Below are 26,206 nucleotides of genomic sequence, written 5' to 3' on the forward strand. Positions count from 1 at the left end.
TGGTGTTTGGAGAAGTGGCTAAATACGTTTACATTGAGTTATTGCTCTTGTGTTGTTTTTGTCTGTGACTCCACTCTGGTCTGTGCTCAGGGTTTGACAATTACATCAAAGGAGCAGCTCTGTGGTGAGAACTGGTCAGTATGGGCCAGATAATTCGTGGGTTTATTGCTGAGGCCCGTTCCCATAATTGTCATGGTCAGGAGGCCTTGGGTATTTAGGTCTGTTTTCCTGGTGCAATACATATGTCTTAAGCCTGCAGTGATGGGCTCATAGATTAGGAAGGCTTACTGAGTTTAGAAGGGTACACAACAGCCCACTGAGCTAACTTACTTCGTAGTAAACGATATTTGTCATCCATCAGTGGCTAAGCTTGCCCACGGAGCTCAACCATATCCTCATTTGAGGGCCAGAGGCAGTATCTAGGATTTGATGATGTGACCACACCCAACTGTTCCATGCTATGCATCTCAGAAGATGTCAGAATATTCCAAAATTCCAACAGTGGATGATTAGGAGCTGCAGGTTTAGTTTTTGTTAGGAGATGTGTGATAGTGACAGACGGACATATTATGATGACAGTAAAATATCTGTGTGACTCTGGCTTGCCCTCCTGATTGTAAAAATCCCTCCATCATTCCCCAGGCCCCCAGGGAAATCTTGTAATGCAGTTTTGCTGAAATAGGCTGGTAAGGACAGGGAAAGACCAGTCATTGCTGGTTTGGGAGGAGGCCTATCCAAACAGACCTATGCAAGAGTTCAGCTGTATTATTTTGGTGGGAAAAAAAATTTGTAGGTTCTTTGTAATTAAGCACAAGGGTGGGGGAAATGGGAGATCTAGGAAGCAGCACTATAGCTGAACAGTTTATGAAGAATTTCAAGTTTATCATCTCATTTATACAAGTGAAACTTTATGAATATAAACGTTGCTAAGTACTTTGCTTCCCCAGGAGAAAGATAGCTTTGTTTTTCATCGCAGCAAAAACACAAAAATTTCATATTGCGAGAAATTTGAGAATTCACTTGCCAAAGATAACCAAACTCTTTCTATTTCAAAGAAAAAGACATTTTATTAATGCACATACCATTTTATATGCATGGACCTCATCGTTCCCCCAGATTAATAAAGAAGATCAAATAATCAAATATTCAGTAATCATAAGACAGAAAAACCTTGGTGGCATATAAAAATGTTCCTGATTATGCGACATTAAGGAAGAATACATAAACTATTACTATAAAAAGCATGATTAATTGTAGGCCAGATGGCTTAAGTTAAAAAGCCCTTCCTGATAAGAAGTATGAAAGCAAATGGACTATTAGACAGAGGACTTCACAGCCCCAGTGAAGAATGTTATTTTATGACATGAGGGACCTGGAATGTTTAAACATTCAGAATGACCAGCATTCTACCCCCAATTCAAAAAAACTTTTATTTTACATATTTTACATTCAGTGGAAAATGGTAGCTTTTATGGAGGGGAAATGAATGGATTAAGACTAGGTAGATGTGACTTGCTTGAGAATTGTCAGTTTTAAAACTAAGTTTATTTTCAAATATTTTATGCTGCATTATAAAAATGAGTATAATTTCAAAAATCTCCTATCCTTTTATCTTAGATGAAATAGTATGAGTCCTTATGGTCATACTGTACATGCAGTTACTCTAGAAATTAGCTCAGTGATGCCAAGAATGAAGAAATTTGAATGTTTCTTCCTCAAAGAAAGCAGTGCTTGGGTTGAGGAGTTGGTTCAAAGGACTAGAGCGAACTCTAGGCACAATCCCTGGCACTGCAAGGTCTCCAAGCACTGCAGGTATAGCCTCCAAACAGGCGAGTCTCTTCAAGAAAAATCAGTGTCAAAAATCACAGAGCTTAAAAGCATGGAATTAAGGGTCAGACAGGCTCAAGGTGAGCCCTAGTTCAATATGCTATTACAAGCTTCTACACTGAACCTCTCTTAATCTGGGATTCCTAATGTGCAAAGCCATCACCATCTATTCCATATAACAGCTAAGAGACATAAATATTTTTGATACATGGAAGACAGAACAAATTTTAGCAAATCATACTAGATTTTATATTAAATTTTTTTGGATCTGTGAATTCCAGTGGGGGTTCATTGTGTCAGTTAGAGCAGAGGTCCTGGTTCTCTGACCATACTGACTTTTGTCTATTCCTTTGAAGTTAGATATGAGAAAGTGTCACCAGTACCAAGAGAACGGTTTCTCACTGCGTCTGGTTCCTCCCATCAGATCGTCTATGTGAGCTAGTTAAAAACAAGGACTTTTTCTTGTTTTTAGGATCTCCTATCCCAGTTCAAAGACATATCCTTCCGAAGAATGTAGGTTTCAGTCACAATTTATGATGTCATATTTGCTGTAATGCTTTGTTGTAGCCACTGAAATATTCACGACCTGAGTTACTGCTTAGATCTTAAAAGAATTACAAAGGGAAGTCAAACTCTATTGTTCAGTGAAATGCAGAAATAGGAGTAGTCCCTAAGTACTAAAACATGAAAAGAGTTTAAAAATATGTATCTCTTTATATTATTAAGTTTAGAAAGCCAACCCAGATGCTTTGATTTGACTGGGATTCTATCCTGATGAGATATATTAAAAGACAAATCGACCACATTCTAACCTAGGTATATCATTTTGGGGGAAGGGTGTCGGGGGATCAAATCCAGTGACTCACACATGCGAAGCATACACTCCAGCAGACTGAGCTAAATCCTCAGCCTCAAATCCACAGCTATTAAAATCACATTGAGCACAATATATTCCTCAAACCTATGATGCTCTTTTGGGTCTTTTTCATTTTTACGTTCTGGGTAATGGATATCTTATGATCAATGTTAAGTTGTGATAGTACTTGTCCTTAAGAGATGACCTCATGGAAGATAGCTCAAGTAGTCATGGTAGAGCACATGACTGTATAAGGCCCCAAGTTTAATGTCAGGCACCGAGTGATTCTCAAATTACCCTGAAGGTGGCTAGCTGGGCCCAAGACCAGATCACTGGTCTCTCAGATTGAGTATAGCCATAGTGTGTGTGTGTGTGTGTGTGTGTGTGTGTGTGTGTGTGTGTGGTGTGTGTGTGTGTATGTGTTGCAACTCAGGTAATTAAGATTATGAAATTCTAAGATCCTACTGCTTTTACCTTAAAGAGATAACTTTACTCCATGACAGTTTAATGAGTGGCAAAAAGACCAAATAAGAACATCCAAAAGGTTCTGCTAATATTAAAGCTATATATGTAAATGTACACCCCAGAATCTTACTGTAGGTTATATTGGGACCATTTTATTTCAGCATGACTTTAAAAATTACTCAGATTCCATAAGTCAGAAAGACAGGGTAGGAGTTACCATGCTCACATTCCGTGTGGCCAATCCCCGTTTGATACCTGACACTGCCTGTGGTCCCCTTGAATATCACCCACTCACAGACCCTGAGCACCTCCAAGGAATTAAGTGGACTCCCCATAATTCCTGATTCCTTGAAAGATGACAGAAAATATAGTATGTATTAGAAGTGGAAAAGATCTCTCACTCATTACCAAACACCCCTTTCACTCTGAAAGTACCTCCCTGGTTTGAGGGTCCCGTAAGTAGCTAAAATAGCCAGGGGAGCAGCCTTATCTATCATTATCAGGCTGGAGTATGTCGACATGCTATTGCACACCACTCCAAATCTGACAAGTCCCACATAGTGCTACACATGGCAGCTCTTCAGTAAATACCTCCAGTTCATGGACATGAGCCACAAAACTCTCTTCTAGTTAAACATATATGTACCATTTTAGGAAAAAGCAAATTTCTAAAGCTCCGTTTTCTATTATTCTGCTGAAAGTCCTTTTAGTTAATTTTGAAACTAACTTATTTTTAAAATTTCGATTTGTGGGCCACACCCAGCTCAGGGGCTACTCCTAGCTTGGTGCCTAGGGCTGACCCAGACTTCCTGCATGCACTTCGGCCTACTGAGATCTCTCTCGTGAAACTTTACATAAATAAAAAATCCAAATAGATCAAATCCTAAAATGATTCTTTTTCTCGTCTCTCCTTTTTATTTGTGTGTGTGTGTGTGTGTGTGTGTGTGTGTGAGAGAGAGAGAGAGAGAGAGAGAGACAAAGAGAAAGAGAGAGAGAGAAGATTGGAGCCACACCTGGTATTCGACGGGGATTACAGGAGTGACCCCTAAAGGTCAGTCACATGCAAGTCTTACCTCTTGTTGACCTCTGGTTCCTAAACACATTCTATTTTTTCCCCCCATGAATCCTATAACCAATATTTTGGCCTATTTTGAAATCACGCATGAAAATAAGCACCCTAAAATTTAAAAATTACCATACCTTCATAAAGCATTTGTATCAGAGAGGGACATTTCACTGGAATGTTCATAGAAATAGTGAAATGTGAACTTGAAATTCTGGCATTACTGACAATAATTATCTTTAGAAATGCAGACAGTTCTTAGTGAGTGCCAGTATGGTTTGGAAATGTTTTATTTAGGCCTCCCAAGAAATATACAGGAGGTCCATGGGTCCCTCCTGGCAGTGTTTGAACAACTGGGCTGTTCAAGTGAGGGTCAAGCAAAGGATGTGCTGCTGCTCTGGCCCACTGGTGCCAGGAACTACCTGTGTCATTGTGGCAATGCTGAGGGTTTTAGGGTCTTACCCAGGGAGGCTCACAACCTCAAGAGCTGCACCCAGGGTGCTCAGGAGATCCCACAGTGCTGGGAAGTAATCTGGGGCCAGCCACATGCAAGGCACTTAACTCCTGTAATCTCTCTGGCACCTTATAAATATTTTCATGTATTTTATTGGAAAATCATAACCTTATGAAACTGGGAAGAAGAAATAACAGAAATGGAGAAAACAGGGCAAGAAGGAAGAAGAAAGAGGCTATATCTTAAAATATATAATTAAATTTTAAAAAACACTAATGATATTCAAACATCATTTTTACATTTTCAATAAAGAAATTCTCTGAATACTTTCTAAACAGACAAAAGCAACTTTCAAATCTTAAAAATATTTTACAGACCTGTTTGTTTGCAAGTCATGATTAAAAAGCAAACCTCAAATACCACTGAATCTGTTTTCTTATTTCCCCACTAATCCATTAGAGCTAATTTTAGATATAATAACTGCAAAGCTTCCAGGCAGAAACAGGTGAAATGTTTGTTCATTTTTTTAACCTATGTAAGCAATGAAACTAAATAATGCTTAAATTTTCAAAACTGAAATATGTAAAGGCACCTCCCACTTTTTTGTAACTATGGGCATAAGTAATCAACATGATAAATATATTCTTCTGGTTTTCATGTGTTTGGTAGCCTCAGGAACTCCAGAAAAATGTTTTGGGATTTCAATGAAGACAGACACATATCTTAAATATTACCACAGAAACAAAGGAAATTTTTGTTGAGAAATAGATTTATCATCAGAATGCATGTATACGGCTATCATGTATTTATGTGATAGTTTAAAACACTAACTTTTTAGTTACAAAATTGTGACACATTCCTGCTTATCCTGTTTGGAATACTCCCATTTAGAAATCTTTTATTTGCACAAAACAAGATCCATGGTTAAGCAAATAAGGCAGTAGAAACTGATCCTTTCCTAACTCAAATAATATCATACCCACCAATGCTTAACTGACTCACATGCTCAGGTGCATTCTATTGCAAACAAGTTATGAATCATATCAAATGACATTTGAAGACAAAAAGAAAAGCCATGGTTTAAATCATTAGTAAAGGAAGGCCTCCCTTGAAACTCATGTCAAGTTTCCATTGTGCAAAACACTCATCCACAGAAAAAGTCAAAAAGGACTTCATTTAATTAGTGATATGTAGACTTTTGCATAGAAAAAGGTTACAAAGTAATGCAAAAAAGACTAAGTACAGAAATTTTAAAACAAATATTTAAATGTATAATTCTGCATAATGTTTAACATTCTCATAAGATTTATTGCTTTCTCCACACAGCAGAGAAATGAAGTGCATAATAATACATGCTGTGTCTTTTTCTTTCAAACATAAAATCCCACATGCTCAATTTCAATGTATTAGAGATTATTTTGTCATTAAACAAAATAAAATTTAAAAAAAACACCATAATGAAGTACTAGCCTAGGCATGGACAAAAATAATTTATGTACATCCGATTGCATACATTCATTTTGATTTGGGATCAAACAATCACGAGCGCTTGAAAACCTGGAGCTATTCTTTTCCCCAATGCTCTCTTCCTGCCTCATCACCTCCAGAAACATCTCTCCAAAGGTGACAACAATAGAAATTACATCCTACCAGGACAAACTGAAAAGGATAAATATGTAAAAATAGTCCGAATGAAACGGAATAAATTAATCCAAACGTACAAACTGAAGACTTTTCAAGTTGGCATGAATCAAACAGCCTCTGGTGGGTAGGCACACGGTAGGCAGCTACCTGTGGGTACATTCGGTAAATATCTAGTAAATATAAAGAAGCACCATATTGTGAGCCATGAAACAAAGTCCCTGGGGCCCTAAGGTAGGGCAGAAATGCGTTATTAATCTGAGCACTGATGGAATAATTGCTTATACCAATGCATTACTAAATGTCACCACTTGGCAAGTCTGTACAAAGAAAGCGAACTAAGATAAAACTAGGTCTTGCAACTTGAAAATTATTTTCAACAATCCTTTTGGTCAATAAACACACCTGCCACTTGCTTTCAACAGAGTACTCATCTAGTATTGTACTGAAATGTCTGCAGCTTAATGCAAGACTTCTCTCCCTCCCCTTCCTTATTTAACCTAACCTCTATGCTCTTCTTCTCTTGTGCAGTGTTATAGGTGCAGAAGAAGACTGAAGTAACTCAGGCACTTATGAAACATGACATTTTCCCAGTTCCCCATCCCCTCCCCACACCCCCCATCTAGTTTCAAGAGAATTCCATCAGGGCATTTTTTCTTCTTCTGTTCGGATATATGGATGCACTGCCGGATGGTACAGTCCATAGATTTTCCAGGAAACTTCTAAAGGGAAACTTAAGGGTGAAGTTTTCAAAAGTGGTGGACGTCAGTTGTCAAGCTGCCTTCAAAAATAAAAATTAAAAAGAAAATAAAAACGGGGTGGTGGTGGGGGGGACAAAGATAATACCACATTTCCACGTGTGAGGTTTGTGTCTGAAAGAGCTTTATTGTTCCTTGGTGGATCTGTAGACATCTGTATGGCTACTTTCAGGGTGCAGAGGTTTGCAAGCTGAACTCTGAAATGAAGGACACTCAGTTACTACTGCGAGAAGTTCAAGGACAACTCAGAAAGCTCCCACTTCTGTCCCCCAGGGTCGGTAAGGTTTACTGTTTGTGCCGCTGCTGGTCTGCTGAGGGCTGGAGGTGGCGGACACCGACAAGGGGGGGCTGATGGCCGTGGCGGCGGCCACGGCGGCGGCGGCGGCCGCGTTGGGGGGGAGCATGGGGAAGGCGCCCGCGAAGGACAGCGGGAAGCTGTGGGCCGCGGCCGTGGCGGCGGCGGCGGCCGCGTGGACAGTGGCCGAGAGGGACAGGAGCGAAGTGGAGAGCGGTGGCACGCAGGGCGCGACGCTGCCCGTGGCTGGCATCCGCAGGGCGGAGTCGGCGTGGGCGAAGGTGGCCGTGAGCAGGGCGGAGCCGTGGGCAGGAGGCACTTCGGTGGCGGTGGACAGGCGACAAGGCGTGGCCTCAGAGGCGTGGAGTCCGTTGGGCTGCAGCAGCGCTGCGGGGAGGTGGTGGAAGGCGGCCGCCCAGTGGTGCGGGTGCAGGGGGTGGTGGTGGTGGTGGGCCAGCGACGAGGTCATCGCCGCCGCCTCCCGCTGCGACGCGCACGTGCTGAGGTGGGACACCAGCCGCACGCGCAGGGGGTCCGAGGAGTCCAGGCCTTCCACGGAGCTCAGGTATCTGGCCACCTCGGTGAGGCACTCTCGGAATCCGATGCTCATGAAGTCCATGGCCAGCGCGTGGGCATCAAAGTAACCTGCGTGGGGGGGGGGGGGCGGGGAGAGGGGAGAAGGGGGGCAGAAGGTCAGGCATAAAGAGAAAAGATGACTTTTTTTTTTCCTTTTCGGGTCACACCCGGTGATGCACAGGGGTTACTCCTGGCTCTGCACTCAGGAATTACTCCTGATGGTGCTGGGGGGGGGGGGGGGACCATATGGGATGCTGGGAATCGAACCCTGGTCAGTGCAAGGCAAATGCCCTACTCTCTGTGCTATTGCTCCAGCCCCAAGATGACATTTCCCACTCCCCCCCCCCCCCTCCCCCGGGGACCCACTGACTAGGTTGCACTCTGTCTTTCAGACTTAACTAGAAGGATGAGGCTTGCTGGGGGGAAAAAGCTGCCAGTGATTGATTGGCTTTAATGTGGGCAGAATGAAGAAAGGTGCTTTGCAGGCCACGTGTGTGGCAGCTCCGGCTGTGCTATATACAGCCACTGTTCTTGCAGCCAGATATCAAGGTCGGGTGGGGTCAGAGTGGGAATTAAGAACTGCCCTGTTTTTCAAACACTTTGAAAAGCTGGCGTCATCTCTCTTCTACAATGGGATTCCCTAGTGAACTTTTCCACAGACTCTAGAGTTTCAATCTCTCTCTTTCAATCTCTCTCTCTCTCTCTCTCTCTCTCACACACACACACACCCACGCACACACTTCACCCCTCTCTATCTCTCTCTGTGTGTCACATGAGTTAGAAATTCAAGGGCTTATCTGAAACAGCTTCAGTTTCTTGACATTAATAACAGTTGTGAAGTGCATCTTAACAGCTTGAGGACTTGCTTTTAAAACGTGTTAGGCTCTCAGTAAATTCATAAATACTTTTAAAAATCATTGTTTTTTTTTAATAGACATAGTGAAACCATCTTGCTCTTTGAACAAAATTCAACAGAAAGCAAAGTATTCTTTTAGGTGTGGCCATTTACCTTGATAGTACTTTCCTATTACACAATATGACACAACTGTTAAGAACTTATTATAACTCCCAGTTTTAATGAAATTGAATATATTTACTTCATTGGTTAGCTTACTTTTTCTTGGCATGCACACAAAAACATACGTGTAATTTTTTCATGTGTATGTATGTACCCATTATGTCATCCACCTACAGTTTGGGTTTTTAACATATGATGGTAACTTTTCACTTTGCCTTTAAAAGTTCTTGAGAATAATCTGAAGACATTTCTCAAATCTTTTCTTACTATCTCCAAACTGCTTGCATCTGGGGCTCGAGAAAGAGTTCAATGGGTAAGGTGCTTGTCTTTCACGCAATTGGTCTGGGTTTGATTGCTGGCACCTATCTGGGTCCCAGTCCCCCAAGCACTGCCAGGAGTAAATCTAGGTACCAAAGGGTATGGCCCACAAACCAAAACCAAACAAACAACAATGTCGGGAACCGAGTCATAGTTATAAAAATCTCCTTTTCTCAAAAGGTATGTTTGAAAATGAAATAATCATATCTTATTATTTTCAGTAATCTGCCAACTCGGAGTACAATTATCAAAATCAGACACTTGAGGCTATATCACCATTTTGGTAAACATATATATATATATATATATATATATATATATATACACAAACATACTGTTTTCAGATAAAAAAAAAACATGTTAAATAAAGTAACAAAATAGGAGACTAGCATCCATGAATGGCCGAGATTAGTACCAGGAATTTTACTCCATGGCTTGGAGGCCAGCCACACATGCTAGGGGGAAAGGGAGCTCAGATAGAGAAGGGAGCACCAAATAAAGGGTGTTGGGAGGATCCTCCCAGGATGGGAGAAGCATGCTGAAAGTAGACTATAGATAGACCAAACATGATTGCCACCCATTGCCTCTTTTGCAAACCACAACACCCAATAGGAGATAGAGAACAAAAGGGAATGCCCTGCCACAGAGGCAGGGTGGGAGGGGGGGATGGGTGTTGGGAGAGATACTGGGATCTGTGGTGGTGGGAAATGGGCACTGGTGGAGGGATGGGTATTTGATCATTGTATAATTGAAACCCAAGCACAAAAATTTGTAAGCCTACAACTGTACCTCACGGTGTCTCACTAATAAAAATAAATTTTAAAAAAGTGTTAAAGCGGAAAGTTTAATCTCACTTTTGGCATGTGTATGCATAAATAAGAAATACATTCAATCAAGAATATTTTCATCTAAGGCATTTGAAACTTTTAAATTTTTTTGCAGATAAAAGTATTATAATCTGTTAAAAGTAAGTCTACCTTATTCTGTATGACAGCATTTCAGAAACTAGTTACTCATTCAAAATTCTTAAGCTAGAATTTCAACTGAAAACTGGAAATTTAGGGGCAAAAATACACACTATTAAAACTATCACAATAATAGCAGAGAGCCGATATATGAGGGTATCATGAAATGTGGAAATTCAGGCACAAGAATGGTTATTCCTGGATAACAGTTAGCAGCTAAATCCTCTTCCTAAAGAGGAAACCTCCACAGAAAGATTTCATATGAAATCCCTCAGGATAATGCTGTGCATGCCTCTGACTTGTACAAGAAGAGGAGGAAAGAGAGGTCCCTCCTCCTCTTCTTGTAGGTTAATTATCAGGAGAGATCAAAGGGCTAGCAGGATAGTACAGTGGGTAGGGTACTCCATATGGTCCCTGAGCCCCTCCAGGAGTGATTCTTGAGCATTCTAGAGCCAGCAGAATGTCCTGAGCACTGCCAGGTGTGGCCACAATGCAAAAGGAAGCAAACAAACAGAATAGAGAAGTCCAGAAACCCTCAGGGATCCAGAAATTTGGATTACTCAAGTCTCTCAAGAAACAACTGGAATGCCAACACTGATTCTGAGGAATGGACTTCAGAATTCTTGGAAGGTCCCAGAGCTTCCAACTTGTCATTAGTGGTCATAAATTGCATAAATAAAATTGCAATTTGTGGTCTGCCAGCTATAGGCTGTCATATATGGCTATTTTCTCTGATGATCTCTAAGGAATGTAAATGATGCAATTCCTGTCCCACTGCTGAATGCATCGGGAAATGACAGTGAACTGCTATCTCCTGGGAATGGATCTCTGGCCAACTATAATAGCCATGCTACTTCCTCTATACCAGTACTACTGTATGGCTTTAATTAACAAACTATGTGGTGTGGGTACTAGCATGGCCCTCATTTTATGGATGTGGAAACTGGAGTTCAAGAGGGTCTGGAATTTACCCAGGGTGTTTATAAAGGTAGAGGCAGGATTTGAAATCAGGCAACTCAACTGCAGTGGCCCTGTCCTTGACCAGTGTGCTCTGAGACCTTCACTGCATCCTCCAAGGATGAGAGCCCCAGCGTCAGCCCTCTTCCTTCCAGGCCCACACATTCTGCCTGATGACCTCGCCAAGGTATGGCAGCCAAACAACTTATAGGGCACTTGTTGAAAATATCTGCTCATAAATTAAAATCTGTCTGGTACAAGTTTGAAGACTGTTTAGGTAGCCAAGAATAGCAACCAAGATGAAACTTAGTTTTTATAAGGCCTAAGAACAATATTAAGCTTTCGAAGTCCAATTCATACCAAACATTTGAAACTCTGATAAGGAGTCTTAAGCCTTATGGCTAACAATACCAAGGGAGAGACGCAACTTCCTTGTTTTCTGTTTTGTACCACCACAAACTCAAGCAGTCTCCTAAAATCCTGAGTAAGCAACTGCAGAGACAGTGCTATAGAGCTGGAGAAGTCTAGACCTCAGTGTGTTCACAGAACTTGGTGCGGGCCTCACAGAAAAGCAAAGAACCCCTACTCACTTGTCAAAGACAAGGCAGTAGACAAGTAGCGCTGGTCACTGGCTTTTTATTACTTTATTTTTTCCCTTTTCTACAATGTACAAAGGTTTTCACACTGTGTAGACTTCCCTTCGTAATTGTCACCTTTCCCCTTGACACAAGTCGAAGATGGTGAAGGTCAGGGATGACATTTCACAGGCACTCAGAGTGCCTATTTAGAGCATATTTAAATACCAAAATACTTCTTTACCAATTGGCGAAACAGATACTTTCTCCCATATTCTATGCCTGCCTGATCTAGAGAAAACTATGACGCTCTGTGGTATCAAGCTGAGTGCAGAGAAGCCTCCAAACCTTAAATGTGGTATCCAGATTTTCTGGCTGCTTTTCTGAACCCTGCTGTCAAACACACGGAATACTACCTACCTTTGAAAAGATAATAAATACCAAAGATTTCCTGAAGAGTGAAAAAGAACATAACGGAAAAAAAAAAGTCTAAGTAATGTGTGAGAAGTAGGATAATGACATGTGAATATTAATGTTCAGGGTGTCAAGCCTACTTTTATCACAAGTAAGAGACTGTCCCTGACCCAGTGCCCCAAGAACTCCTCCTTAAATCACTGTTCATTGTTGAGGACATCCCTTTCAGGTTGGGCCCAGGATTACTGTACCTGTTTGCTTTCCTTTAAGAATAACTATGCTTCAGTAATAATTTTCCTCAGTAAATTCACTACCTGTACTGTCTTTTCTAAATCTAAGACTAACCAAAATCTTGAAAACAATAATAAAAAAAAATTAGAGTCACCTCCTTTGGCAGTGTTGCATTCTACTGAGCCCTATGTCTTTTTTTAATTTTTGTTATTACTATTATGAAAATTAAAAAATATCACTCTAGTTCAGATAATAGTATTACAATAGTATTAATGCTTATGGTATTGAGGTACAAAGTTACTCACCCATTACTGCCAAAATGCCTAATACCTCCACCAAGATTTATTAAGGATTTGAATGAAGGCAAAGAAGAAAGAAAGATGGCCTTTAATCTCCTTTTTATGTTTGGGTATTTGTTTCATTTTTCTGTGAAAATTCAGGCATGAGGTTCTGCAGTTCCAAACAAATCTCTGATCAGACTAATGTAAAAGAAGTTTTACTTCCACAGTATGAGGAAAGCAAACACAAGTCTAGGGTCAAGTGCTTCTTTTGTTCCAGAAGTTCTTTCCCATGAGTTTGATTCTGCTATTAGCATTGATTTCTATGGCTTTAATCTCCTATCTCAGATTGTTAACTGTCCCATTCTGATGTCTTTACAATATTAAGAAGGAAAATGAAAAGAGAAATGTGGAAAGAGGGAAATGAAGTTCCCTACTCACCTTTACCCCCGGTTGCCTGAAGCATCTTCAAATGATCCACTGTCATTTGTAAAATTTCAGCTTTTTCTAACTTTGCAGACCCCTTCATAAACAAATAATAAATGTTGATAAGCCCCAAAGAAATGCATTTTGAATATTTATACTTAATTTTCAATTTTTTATCTCACTAGGAAATTCTAAAATCTGAATTAAGTCCCAACTTTATGTGAAAACACTTCTTGTGTTATACCTAGAAACAGATATTTGCCATTTTAATGTTTAAAATCTAAGGAACATAATTATTTTGTCCTAATACTAATTATTCTCCTTTGTTCACTTCCCCAAAACTATAATAGATGCAAGAATCTTTAACTTTGCATCCAATACCTAGCCCGGGTGGTTATTTCAGGGATCATCCAAGAGTCTGATATAAATGCTAAAATCTTGGTCAACTGAATCCATTTTAGGAGGAAAGGATCTTAATCAAGACACTGTAAAAAATATATATATATGTATATATATATATTTTTTTTTTTTTAATAGAAAAAGTCAGGTGAGTTTTTAAGGAGATTCACCAGTAAGCAGAACCAAAATTTTCAAAGGAAAGGGTTTTCCTCCAACTATCACCAGCAGGTGTCACTATAAATTTCAAGCTCATAAGGTAGAAAGTTTAGCTTATAACTTACCGAGTGAGCATGAAGAAGCAAAAGAATATTGAACCCTTTCATTTAGCTCTTCATAAAATATTTCTGGGAATATATTGTCATCTTCCCTTTCAAAAAAGGCAAAACCTCTAGATACCAATAGAAATATAAATGTGCTACCTCTGCTTCTATGAGAAGTAGATCTTCCAGGAAATTTAAAACTATTTCTAGTTTCCTGGAAAATCTAAATAATTAAATCTTCTTTTGCTTTGTTTCTGTTTTAAAGACATTGAAATTCACTTCAGATTCCTCTGCTTTATTTGTGCTTTTTTTTCTCCCTTCTCAATAATTAGCGCCTAGTTGATGGTAAGAGTGCCAGCATTACTTAACTTTCCAAAGAACACTCTAGCAATCATACTGTGACAGGGCCAGCTCTTTCCGGGTGGTAGCCAAGCTCTGAAAATGGGAAAGCCTGTGTTTATGGTAACTAACTGTCAAACAACTGAAGTTTGCTTTTAAGGTTTGTTTTAATTCAACATTAAAAAAAAAAAGGAAACCAAGAAAATTAATTCCCCAACAGACTATTCATTTTAACACAGGAATCTGGGTACCCAGAGAAACATCACTGATTACAGATGTTTTTATTTTTTAAACTATTGAATATGCTATTAAAACTACATTTCCACATCACATTTAGCATATCTGAGAGTTTTAACATATAGGATGAGTGTATTTTTTGTCCCTAAAAAAGTGTATAATCACTAGCACATTATGTTTTGTGCCTCCATCCGTGTTCAATTTCTCCAAGAAGATGAACAGTAGTTTTAGTGAAAGTGACTAATAACTAAAACCACAGTTTCTGGATTATTTCCAAGGACTTTTGTAAGGCTTGCTTTATTATGTTTGTGGTTCATGAAGTAAACAACAAAATGAAATAAACAAACACTGCTATCTTATACCCTAGTTGCGCTAAACTGAAAGTGCTTTCAATAAGGGAATGGTACTCACTATCTGAAAGATGTCCTTAGAAATCTGTGCTTAAAAAATCAGTCATTTTAAGAGACGAGACACCACTTTCCTCAAATGGAGAAAGATTTAAACATTTGTTTAGTTCTGACTTTTCCTAAGTGTGCAAAAAAATTTTTTTAATAAAGAAATATTCAAATTCTTCACTGGGAAATTTATGGTTAACTTGATTTTCACCATATTTCCAAAATGATGTATGTCTCCAAAAGAATATTATTCCATTAGCCCAGGAATTAAAAATGAAAGCAAGTAAGTGGCTTGGCAAATAAGTTTTATTAGTATCATTATTTATCATTATTTAGGCAATAGAAGTGGGAATGTTACTTTCCGAACTTGAATTTTTTTTTACTTTTTTAAAACTATTGAAGACAAAAATGAAATTTCACACATGATATCATTTTTTGAAGAATACTACGTACAGCTTGGTTTTAAATAAAACCACCACTGGTATTCGGAGAAAGAACAGAAAACATGAACGGTTTTACCCTTAAGGGGAAAATAAGCTAAAGAACAGAAATGTTTTTCAACTTCATGATGGATTATGTTTTTAATAGTTTTGCCACAACAAAGCATTTTATTGAAATAGCTGCTGAGAGCCAGATCAGGGTACATACACCATTATTTTAATGAGCTTTAACAAGAACCCACATTCCCAGAGAGAATCAGATTCTTTTTAGCCTTTTGGTAGGGTGGTCAGGGGTGGGGGAAGCTTACTTGTTTTTCAAAAGCAGTTGGCACTAGTCTTCTCAACTCTGATAAACTGTTATTTATCCGATCTCGACGTCTTTTCTCTATAATCTATGCCAAAGCAAGCAAAATAAAAATTTATAAATACACAAATGATAAAATTACTCATAATAAATGTTACATATTAGGTTGATTAGATCCGAAAGAAAAAGGGCAAAATTAAAAAAAATAACAACATACCCCTCTCCTTTTCTTTCTGGCCATAATCTGAGACGTTGTCGTTGGAGAATTAGATCTAATCACAGAGCTAGCACTTTGCCTAAGAAATAGGAAGAGTATGTCAGGTGTTTCCATTAACATAACAATAGTTTTTTCTGGGCACCTGATAGCACCCCATTAAGCATTCAGAGTGATTGCACAAGTCAGGTCTGTGTGATTTTACTCTTAATTCTTGCTTTAACATACTTGCTTTTAGTCCTTAAATCCCCCTACCCCTTTGGTAGGAATCTTTTCATCAAAAAAGTATATTATTGAGTAATCCACACACCAATTGACAATAAGCTTCTGAATTTTTACATCTCCCAGCAAAATGATCATGGAAAGTCATCATGAGAAGTTAAACATTAATATTTCTTAGTTCCACTTATATTACTTAAAAGACAACTAATGTCTAACAGCATCCCTCATTCTGTCTCCTAGCAGACACACTCAACAAAGCAAAGTTCTTTCAAAGTAAAACCGTGTTTAGCACCTCTATCAAAAAGGTATTTGTCATCATATGTCAAACTCTTTCCCTAGCCGCAATCTTTAAAATAAACATCATTTCTCTCTTTCAAAACTTGAAATAGTCACAACGGAGAAAAATGACAAACTTGAATTTCTGCATACTAATTCTCAACATCCAAATTAAACATTCAAATTAAATATGCCATTGGTAGAAAAATTAAAATTATATCCGTTATTAGGTAAATACTTTTTTCTTTTAATGAAACTCTATGGAAGTGTCTCTCAGCCTTCAATCTAAGCTTTATCCTTAAGGAGCTACAGACCCTCTTGAGTTTAATGAAAAGATATCTCCTAATGAACTTTCAGTCATTCTGTCACATAATTTTTTGGCCATCTTTTAGTTTGTGTCTGTTTCTCTTCATAATTCACAGACACTGCTTATGTTCTCAAATTCTCCAGGCTTTCTGTTATTTGTTCTTTCATTTTAAAATGTTTCACACACCAGGTTCTTATTACTTCACCTTCTCACTTCTGGATCTTATTTCTGAATTAACCGTACCCTTCATTCCCACCCCTTCACTGGTTTCGCCTTTCACATGACATCTTCTGTTTTTCAGATCTCTCTCTTTTAAAAAAAAAACAGTTACACGACACTTTAATAATTAAAAGATACTTTGCAAATATATATTTGCTTTTGCTGCTTCCAGGCTTTGGTTGGTCCATAACGTGGCGGTGGGGGGGCAAACACCACAAAATCAGTTTTCCAAAGGTAGGAAGAATTTTTGGTCTCTGAGTGACAGCTGCAGATAAATAATTAAGGTGCTTCTGGGGATACCAATTAGAAGCAATTATCATTTGACCCGCCTTGGCACTAAAATGCCTCGGTAATCTCCCTCTGTCACTGCAAAGTGGAGGTCTGGCTTCTGTGATCACGACCTCGATCTTTTCCAGACTTAAGCACAAGCAGTCAAAGAGATGATGCCGAAACGACCCTTACATCTGTCACTCATTCTCCCGCCAGCCCAGTCACACATGGTCAACCTGCAGAGCTCAACCTCCTGAGCCCTGACATAGCAAATGGCTGTAATTTCTCCAAAGAGTAAGTCCTCTTGGGGCCTCTTTTTAAAAAAAAAAAACAAAAAAACCAAAACTTTGAATTTTTTTTTTCTGTTTGTTTTGTTTTCCTCCTCCTGGCTCATTTTGAAAGGGTTCTCAAACACTTTCCGTGGCAGGGGCGTCGCCCGTCGCCCGGACGTGCCAGTCCCCGCGCCCAACGCTGACAGCTTGGGACCCTCCCTTGCCAGCTCCTGCATTCTCTCTCGGTCGCGTCCCGGGGTGCGGGCCGCCCCACCCCACCCCCGAAGGAAAACCGACATCCCTCGCCCCACCCCATTGCCAAGCACCCACCGCTCCGTTGCACGGGGCAAAAACTTGCTCCCAATTCCCTGAGGACGCTGCGGAGCCGAGCCTCGGGATCCCCAAACTCCAGCTCTGCCCCAGCGCCCGGGGCGCTCCCACGGCCGGCCCGGGGGGCTCCGGGCAAGCTCCCGCCGCGCCCGCGCTCACCCCGAGTAATTGTTCTCGCTGCCCACGTCGATGGTCTCATCCATGTCGCTCTCGGAGGTGGACTCTTCGCAAGGGCGCTTCATCGCGGCGAAGAGACTGCGCAGGGCGCAGCCCGCCCGGCCGGCCCGAGCGCGGTGCAGGCGTCGCGCCCTCCCTTGCCGACCTCCTCCCACCCGCCCTCCCGGGGTCTCCGTCAGGCGCGGCTCCCGCGGCGGCGCGGTCGGCTCCTCGCGGCTCTTTCCCACGCCTCAGCCCCGCTCGGCCGCAAGAGCCGGCGCCGGCCACGCCCCCCACCCCCACCCCCCCTGCGCGGGCGGGGTCACGGCTCCCGCCTCCCGCGTGCTGGTAGCGGCCGCCCCAACGGGCACCGCCTCCCAGGAGACTAGGGCGGCCGCTGATTGGCGGAGGCCCGGAGGGCGGGGCCCCGCGCGCCAATGCCCGCCGCGAGGCTCCAGCCGAAGCGTGGGAACGCGGTGGCGCACCTGGGGCCCCAGCGCCGCGCGCGCGGCTCCCGGGAGGCGAAGGCGAGCGGGCGTGCGAGGGAGGTTGCCGGCGGCCGCTGGAGAGGCGCGCGGACGTGGGGGGCGCGGGCGCCACAAGGGGCGGGCTGGCGAGGGGCGGGCTCCAGGCTGTGGGTTTGGGGCCTCCTCTGCGTCCCGCGGTCGGTGGTAGAAGTTTCGACCCGGTGTTTAATAACCCCGAAGCGCGGGGCCGAGTGTGAGCGAGCGTGAGTGACGTCGGGGAGGCGCCGTGGCTTAACCGAACCGCCCCACTCTGTCGTCCCTTGCCTGGACCAAAAACTGCTGACAGGCTGACCCTAGCGGTCACATTTGCCCCCTGGGTTTCTTTCTTTCTTTTTTTTTTAAACCTTAAATCAAAGTTGCTTTTCTTCCCGACGCCGCCCGAGGTTACTTCTGCGGCCTCTGGGCAGTGGACCGATACGGACTTGCGTTTCCCCGACCAGGTACTTAATCGCTGGCGGTCGGAGAGTCAGGGAGGTCGAGCACTTTGTGATTTTCAATGTGTTTTAAAATCAGTTTTTTTTTTTCTCGTGGCTCAGAGGCCGCGGAGAGTGGATCCTGCTGAGCAGACCCAGGGCTGGAGTTATGCCTACTCCGGAGGTAGGAAGAGCTGGAGTAAGGATGCAGGTTATTTTAGGATACGGTTTTTAGTGGGTTTTCACCTTCTGAGTTTTTCAGGTTTTGATAATCCAGATGATTGCGGTTCTCCACCCTTGCCGCTGCGTGCTTTCGCAGCGGTAAGAATGAATGAGAACCCCAAAGGGGGACGGGGTCTGGGGGATGGGGGGATGCCCTTAGACGTGGCCAGCTTTGCGAATGGATGTCCAGTTTTTAAGACAGTGGGCATCGCGGCTTGTATAAAACTCTCCGTGGTCTTTCAAAACATCTTTTCAAGATGCTCTTTTTCTCTCTATCCAGCTCTGCGATTAAGTTTGAACCAACTTCGGCAACGCGCCACAGCCGACTTCTCTTGGGCCGCCGGGGTCGCCTCGCCTGCTCCGCGCAGCGGTAGCCAGAGGTGGGCGGCAGATTGGTTGTAGGTTTGGGGGCGTCGGTTCCTCCGGTTGCAGCGAGAGAGCTCGGGGTTTAATGGAGAAAAGCCTTAGAGAAAGGGCATCTATCGAACACCATACCCTCTCGCCTGGACGGATTTTAAAGAAGATCTGCCTAAGGGAGGGGTTGGGTGGGCGTCCCTTTGATAAGCTGTTCTCCCTCTCACCCTGCGCCCCCCCCCCCCCACACACACGCATGCACAGGAATCGCGCTGGGCAGGGAAGAGGAAAAGCGACGTGGAAAAGACCAGGTTGGGGCCGGGGTTGGACAAGAGGAGGGCGGGAAGTTATCCGCAAGCCAGTGTGTTAAGCCCCTCATTAAAACGTAAAACCCCCTTCCCCGGACGCCCTGGTCTCTTTTGTGCAATCTTTCTTGAAGTCTCTTGCAAATAATCGTGAGAACAGAAACTCAACACGTTCTCCATCCCGACATCTGAAATTTAACCCCCGGCAAAGCTACAGAGCGGGAGAAGACGGGGGGGGGGGGTGCTGGGGGCGGGGAAGTGAGGGAACTGATGGGGCTGGACCAGGTCAGCTCAGGACAACCGAGCCTCGGGGTCGTGACGCCCTCCCAGCCCCTCCCAGTTCAGTCCGGCTATCGGGTCGGTGGACTTCTGGCTTTTCCCGCTGCAGCAGCTGCAGCTCAGCCGAACCCAGCGCAGAGGGGAGCAGACACGTCTGCTCAGACCTCCCGGGTACCACTCAGGTTCCCGGTCCCCGCGGCCCTGCGCGCGGTAAACCTGGGTTCTCCTGCCTCATCATATCCCAGGTGGCTGTGCCAGGGGCCAGTCCTTGTAAATCAGATGTGCCAATCGAAGTTGGCCTGGGCCAACCGGACCTTCCCAGCGTGGGGGCAGCACGCTTTCCTGAAAGCGCGTGTTTGCAGGTGCAATTTCTGATAGCCACGCGAGCAAATTAGTGGGCACTTCGGAACGCACGCCGGAGGCAAAACCTGAGACTGCCGCTGGGGGAAAAAAGGTCTCTCTTACCACACGAATGCATTTAATTACAATGATTGCGGGGGGGGGGGGGAGGGGGGAGGAGTTTTTAAGAAGTTTTGCTTGCAGTTAAGTAACAACTGATTAAAGTCATTCCATATTTATCTTCGAAGACTTTCCCGCTGTAGCCTAGTCTAAAGACAGATAGCAGGGACGTTGGAAAAGACATACGGGTTTAAGGTCGGTTAAAAATAGTTCCAACAACAAGACGCATATTTTTTAAAAGCGTTTAGAACGGTGCCTGGTGTAATAGTAAGCTTTTTATAAGTCTGTTAAGCAGACAAGAAAGCTCAGGGCCAAGACCTCGGCGTTTTAAACACTATCTAGAGGATAAAATGCTCACTTTCCTGCAAAAACACTTCAACGCAATTAGGCGGTTTGAGATTTTTTTTTTTTCAATTAGGTCTTTATTTCCCTCAAGTATTCCTGTATTCGCTTCTTCTCTGGCTAGGCGCCTTGGCTGTCCCAACAGAAGGTCCTTCTCGGCTAAGAGTGAAAAAGAGAAAGGAAACTCTTCAAAACGCCCAAACTTACTGAAAATTGGTCCTGGATTGTCGGGGTGTGGGGGCGGGGGAGGAGAAGGGGTGGTGCAAGAGGAAAGAATGAAAACAGAATGAGAGCACCGCAGGATTTTAAGCCTCATCGCCCTTTGGCGACATCCTTTTCAGTGAAAGTTGGTTGAACCCTTAAAAGCCTTGAGCAGAAAAAAAAATGTCCGCGCCCAGAGCAAACTGCATTTCTTCCCTTTCTTTCTTTTAAAGAGATTTGTACAATGAGATAATTAGACCGAAAGATATGAGGGACTTTTCTAGAAACAAAATGCCACTAGGAAAGAAAGCCCAGGACTATGGGTCTGAAAGGAATGGAGGAGGGGAAGGTTCAGATGTCTTCATGAAATTGGTCCTCTCACACTTGTATTGTGCTTTAAGTGATTTAACTCACTTTTAGGCCTGCTAGGAAGAAGTTGAATACCGAGATTTGGAAATAGTGGGAATTGGGGGTCCTGATCCCCTTCCCCACTCTTCCCTGTTCGCTTAAGGTCCTTAATATTTTTTTTCATCTGTTTGGTTAAATTTGGCCATTTTTCACCTTATTCTAGAAAATAGGATATTTATTAGGAAAACTAATAGAGCAATTACTATACTGTGTTTTAAAATATTTCCCTTGCAATATGTATGGTACTAACCTGGGATCTTTAAAAATTCTTTTTGCTAGCCTGCCTCATGAGCAAAGGGGAGAAGGCAGCTGGAATAGAGAAGGGATCACTAAGAAAATGATGCCTGGAGGAACCAGTGGGGATGGGAGATGTGTGCTGAAAGTAGATAATGGACCAAACATGATAACCTCTCAATATCTGCATTGCAAACCATAATTCCCCAAAGTAGAGAGAGAGAGAGAGAGAGAGAGAGAGAGTATGAGGAATATTGTTTGCCATGGAGGCAGGGGGAGGGTGAGAAAGAAGGGGTATACTGGGGATATTGGTGGTAGGGAATGGGCACTGGTGGAGGGATGGGTGTTTGATCATTGCGTGATTGTAACCCAAACATGAAAGCTTGTAACTATCTCACAGTGATTCAATAAAATTTTTTTAAAAAGTCAGGCAAATAAACCCTAACCACGGAGGGGGTGGGGGCAGGGGGGAATTCTTGCTTTGATTTTTTTCTTCATTAGAACAGCTGATTTTCAAGATCAACTTTGACACTTTGTTTTTTGTTGTTTCTTGGAATCTTTGGGAGGCAAAGCTGCTTATAATTACTTAAAAGTGTTGGCCACTCCAGTGATTGCCTTTTCTTAGAAGGTCACAAAGGCATGACATGGCTAAAAATGTTTTCACTTACTTTCTCAGTCTGCTTTGTCCCTCTAACACAGGCTGCTCTGTTATTAAAAGATCTATTGTACATTACTTTGAAAAGCTTAAGCGTATGTAGTTGAAATGAAGAAATCCGCTACTTGGCCATATCTGAAATGCTGTAATTGGTGACATGGCTTTCTCTTGTAACGGGCAAACTAGCCTGTTGCCCAGGAGAAGTGCTGGTCTGTTTGCAATCGCTGAGGCAGGTGATAGGCATGTGCACTGTGGGCAGTCTTGTTGGGCTGCTTTTCCTGACTCCAACTCCATAGTGAGCTAGCTGGCAGCTCTTTAAAACAGTGAGAGTAGTAAACCCAAGGGCAAGATACTTGTGTATTTCAGTATATCTCTCCACATCAGGCTGGCTGCAGGCAGGCCAATCTAGGGTCACTCTGCAACAGATATTGCAAGGCAGTAAAGCAAAACTAAGCTGAGAAAGCAAGGACACACTTAGGCCCACCAACTTTGAAGTCACCTACAAAAGGGAGCTACTTTACCTGTAAGCAATTATTCTTGCCTGGTGGGCTCCAGAGTGCACCGTGTTTGTTGACTTGGTATACCGTTTGTTTCATCAAAAGCTTCCAGGTAGGAAATGTAAGAAGCAAAGCACCGTGTCTTGGAAGTAAGAAGGCTTAAATTTATCTCTGTTTTTAAGGGGTAACGTATTTTAAAGCTTTTAAAAATGACTTGTGTTATTACTGATTACTCCTTGTCCAAAGGATGAGGGCTAAATTTATTGTGAAGAATGTTGTCAAATTAAACAGGCAGTTTTTCATACCTGTAAGCAACAGACACAAGATGTTACAATAGTTATATATTAAGTTTTTCTTTGTGAGAATTAAATTTAAGTTAGCAGTTGCTTCTTTTGAAAAATTCTTTTAATTTCCATTTTTTTAAAGCTTGCTTGATTGGCAACTTTCCTCCTCTCTCTTAAGGACACAGGTTACCTTAATCACCTCAGAAAAAAATATCTTTTAAGTAACGACATACCTATGCTCTAAAATAATGCCCAGAACTTAATGGATGCACATTAGATAGATACACTTAATGGTGGAGTGAATTTCTTGGTTGAAATTAATAAACTGCCTGCTTATTTGCATATCTGCCATATTTATATGCTCTTCAACTTAGATACACTAATCATAAAATAGAAACCAACAATCATGAACTAAGAGACCTCAAAAAGTGAAAGGGATATACTAAAATAGGAAAACATTTATTGTGAATGAACTCTTTGTTCAGTGCTGAGCTTCCTGGCAGCCAAGTCAGAAAGAGAAACAGTAAGTTTTCTAATCTTTGTAACCAGAAAGGAGAAAACAAAATTTTCAAAAGAAAAACTATCCTGCCATGGAATACTGAAAGTATTGCATGGTTGCCTTAACACATTTTACTTGATTTAACACAATTACATTCTTTGTCTAAACTTCATCCCAACTATATTAATTATAATATGATCAATAGAAATCATATTATGCATAAATAAAGACCGACCCGATTTCAATTCCTCCGCCCCTCTCGGAGAGCCCGGCAAGCTACCGAGAGTATCTCGCCCGCACAGCAGAGCCTGGCAAGCTCCCCGTGACCGTATTCGATATGCCAGACACAGTAACAACAAAGTCTCCAATGGAGACGTTACTGGGCCCGCTCGAGCAAATAAAGACCATTATTTAATAACAAAAATCCAATTAATGAACTATAAAATAATTAAAATTAATATGGTCAGCACCTCACAAAGCTATAAAAATATGTATTCTTCTTTGAAAGTTGCTGCTTTCCATTTTAGAAAGACATTCCTGAATCTGTATGATTAGTACTACTTGACAAAAGAGAAGTTCTTTAGGTTTATGAGACAAAGCATATTTCCCAATAGAATGAAAATAGCCTATGTCTTTTCCTTTCTAATTAAAATATTTTAATCAGGTATTTTATGTTCTTTGGTGTTTTTTTTTTGAGTTAATGAGTTTCTAAGAAAAATCCTTATAGATTTAGAAATAGACTTAATTGTAGATTTGCTATGGAAAGTTTTGAACTTTCATGCTTTTCAAATCTATTGAAATGTGTAGCACTGTAGCACAGTCCTCCCATTGTTCAATGATTTGCTCGAGTGGGCACCAGTAATGTCTCCATTGTGAGACTTATTGTTACTGTATTTGGCATATTGAATACACCACGGGGAGCTTGACAGGCTCTGCCAAGTGGGCGGGATACTCTCGGTAGCTTGCCGGGCTCTCCGAGAGGGAAGGAGGAATATAACCCGGGTCAGCCATGTGCAAGGCAAATACCTTACACTATAGCTCCAACCCATTGAAATGTGTATTTTTTAAAAAGATTTTTTTAAATTGAATCATTGTGAGATAGACCCTTTCAAAGCTGTTCATGATTAGGTTTCAGTCATACAGTGTTCCAACACCCATCCCTCCACCACTGTACATTTCCCAGCACCAGTGTCCTCAGTTTCCCTCCCATCACACTCTCCTCCTGCAGCCTACCTCTATGGCAGGCACTTCTCTCTCTCTCTCTCTCTCTCTCTCTCTCTGTTTCTTTCTTTTTTTTCTTTCTTTCTCTTACTCCCCTCCTCTTTTGGGCATTATTGTTTGCAGTACTGATACTAAAAGGTTATCAGGTATATCCCTTTACCTACTTTTAACACTCAGTTCTTGTCCAGCATGATTGTTTACAGCTATTATTGTCATATTGATCCTTTCTCTATCTTGACTACCCCTCCGTCCCACACACACTTATGATGATTCCAACCATTTACCAGTCCTCCTAGCCCCTGTTTTTCCTGGCCAGGGATATTAGTCTTTTACTTATTTTGTATACCACAAATTAATGCAGTCATCCTACATTTGTCCCTTTCCTGACTCATTTCACTCAACATGATCCTCTCCATATCCATCCATTTGTAGGCAAATGAAATGTGTACTTTAAAAAAAAAACATAAAACATACTTTTGTGTCTTGCACTGCGCTGTATTGATGTCAGCAGATAAAAACTTGACCGTTTTTGGCATCTACCTAAGCATTGAAAGGCACAGCATAGAAGTTTGTATTTTTAGGTTTCAACCTTCAAGATAATTTAATAAAGTATTGCTAACATTACAATATAAAGTTCAAAGCTATATTTTGGTCTTAAGTAATAATACATTTTATTTCTAGGAAAATAAAACTTTTTTGAGCAATTACAATATTCATTTGGGCAATATAGTTTCTAGATACAGAATGTCAGGGGCTTAGCAGAGAGCAGTCATCCTCAGCTGCAGCAAGTAGTGGGCTGTGTATTATGACTTACTATGTGATAACTGTACACTAACTACATTTCCACTGCACTTTTGAGTCCTTGTTCATTATTAAATCATGACTCAAAAGTCACGAGCACTACCCCATCAAAAAATGAGAAGAAGAAATGAACAGAAATTTCCTCAAAAAAAAAATACAAATGGACAAAAGGCACATGAAAAAATGCCCACACCTTTATTTATTTATTTTTTTTCGGGTCACACCCGGTGATGCACAGATCACTCCTGGCTCTGCACTCAGGAATTATCCCTAGCAGTGCTCAGGGGACCATATGGGATGCTGGGAATCGAACCTGGGTCAGCCACATGCAAGGCAAACACCCTACCTACTGTGCTATCATTCCAGCTCCATCATCTTTAGCCATCAGGGAGATGCAAATCAAAACAACAATGAGATATCATCTCACACTACAGAGCCTAGCACACATTCAAAAAAACAAAAGCAACCAGTGCTGGCGTGGATGTGAGGGGAAAGGGACACTCTTTCACTGTTGGTGGGAATGCCAATTATTTCAGCCTTTCTGGAAAACAATATGGGCAGTCCTTCAAAAACTAGAAATTGAGCTTCCATATGACCCTGCAACACCACTTCTGGGAATATTTCCCGAGGATGCAAAAAAGTACAGTAGAAATGACATCTGTACCTATATGTTCATTGCAGCACTGTTCACAATAGCCCAAATCTGGAAACAACCCAAGTGCCCTAGAACAGATGACTGGTTAAAGAA

General features: G+C 41.9%; 1 protein-coding gene across 1 annotated transcript; it reads right to left on the reverse strand.

Moving 5' to 3' along the window:
- Positions 1–7,157: 7,157 nt before the first annotated feature.
- HEY2 (hes related family bHLH transcription factor with YRPW motif 2) lies at positions 7,158–17,874 on the reverse strand. Its single transcript, XM_056126230.1, has 5 exons — positions 17,761–17,874; positions 15,709–15,787; positions 15,496–15,579; positions 13,133–13,214; positions 7,158–8,004 (listed from the first exon to the last, which is right to left on the reverse strand). The coding sequence occupies exons 1-5, from the start codon at positions 17,841–17,843 to the stop codon at positions 7,310–7,312; spliced, it is 1,023 nt and encodes a 340-aa protein (XP_055982205.1). The 5' UTR covers positions 17,844–17,874; the 3' UTR covers positions 7,158–7,309.
- Positions 17,875–26,206: the final 8,332 nt, after the last annotated feature.

The sequence above is a fragment of the Sorex fumeus genome, unplaced genomic scaffold, assembly GCF_029834395.1.
Source record: "Sorex fumeus unplaced genomic scaffold, SorFum_2.1 ptg000061l, whole genome shotgun sequence".
NCBI lineage: Eukaryota > Metazoa > Chordata > Mammalia > Eulipotyphla > Soricidae > Sorex > Sorex fumeus.

Bases quoted from the DNA above. Each gene is read 5' to 3' on its own strand.
- HEY2 (XM_056126230.1), bottom strand. From the start codon at position 17,843: ATGAAGCGCCCTTGCGAAGAGTCCACCTCCGAGAGCGACATGGATGAG. The intron at 15,788-17,760 runs GTGAGCGCGGGC...CCTATTTCTTAG, and splicing joins AGCGAGAACAATTACTCGGG to GCAAAGTGCTAGCTCTGTGA. The intron at 15,580-15,708 runs GTATGTTGTTAT...GCTTTGGCATAG, and splicing joins CCAGAAAGAAAAGGAGAGGG to ATTATAGAGAAAAGACGTCG.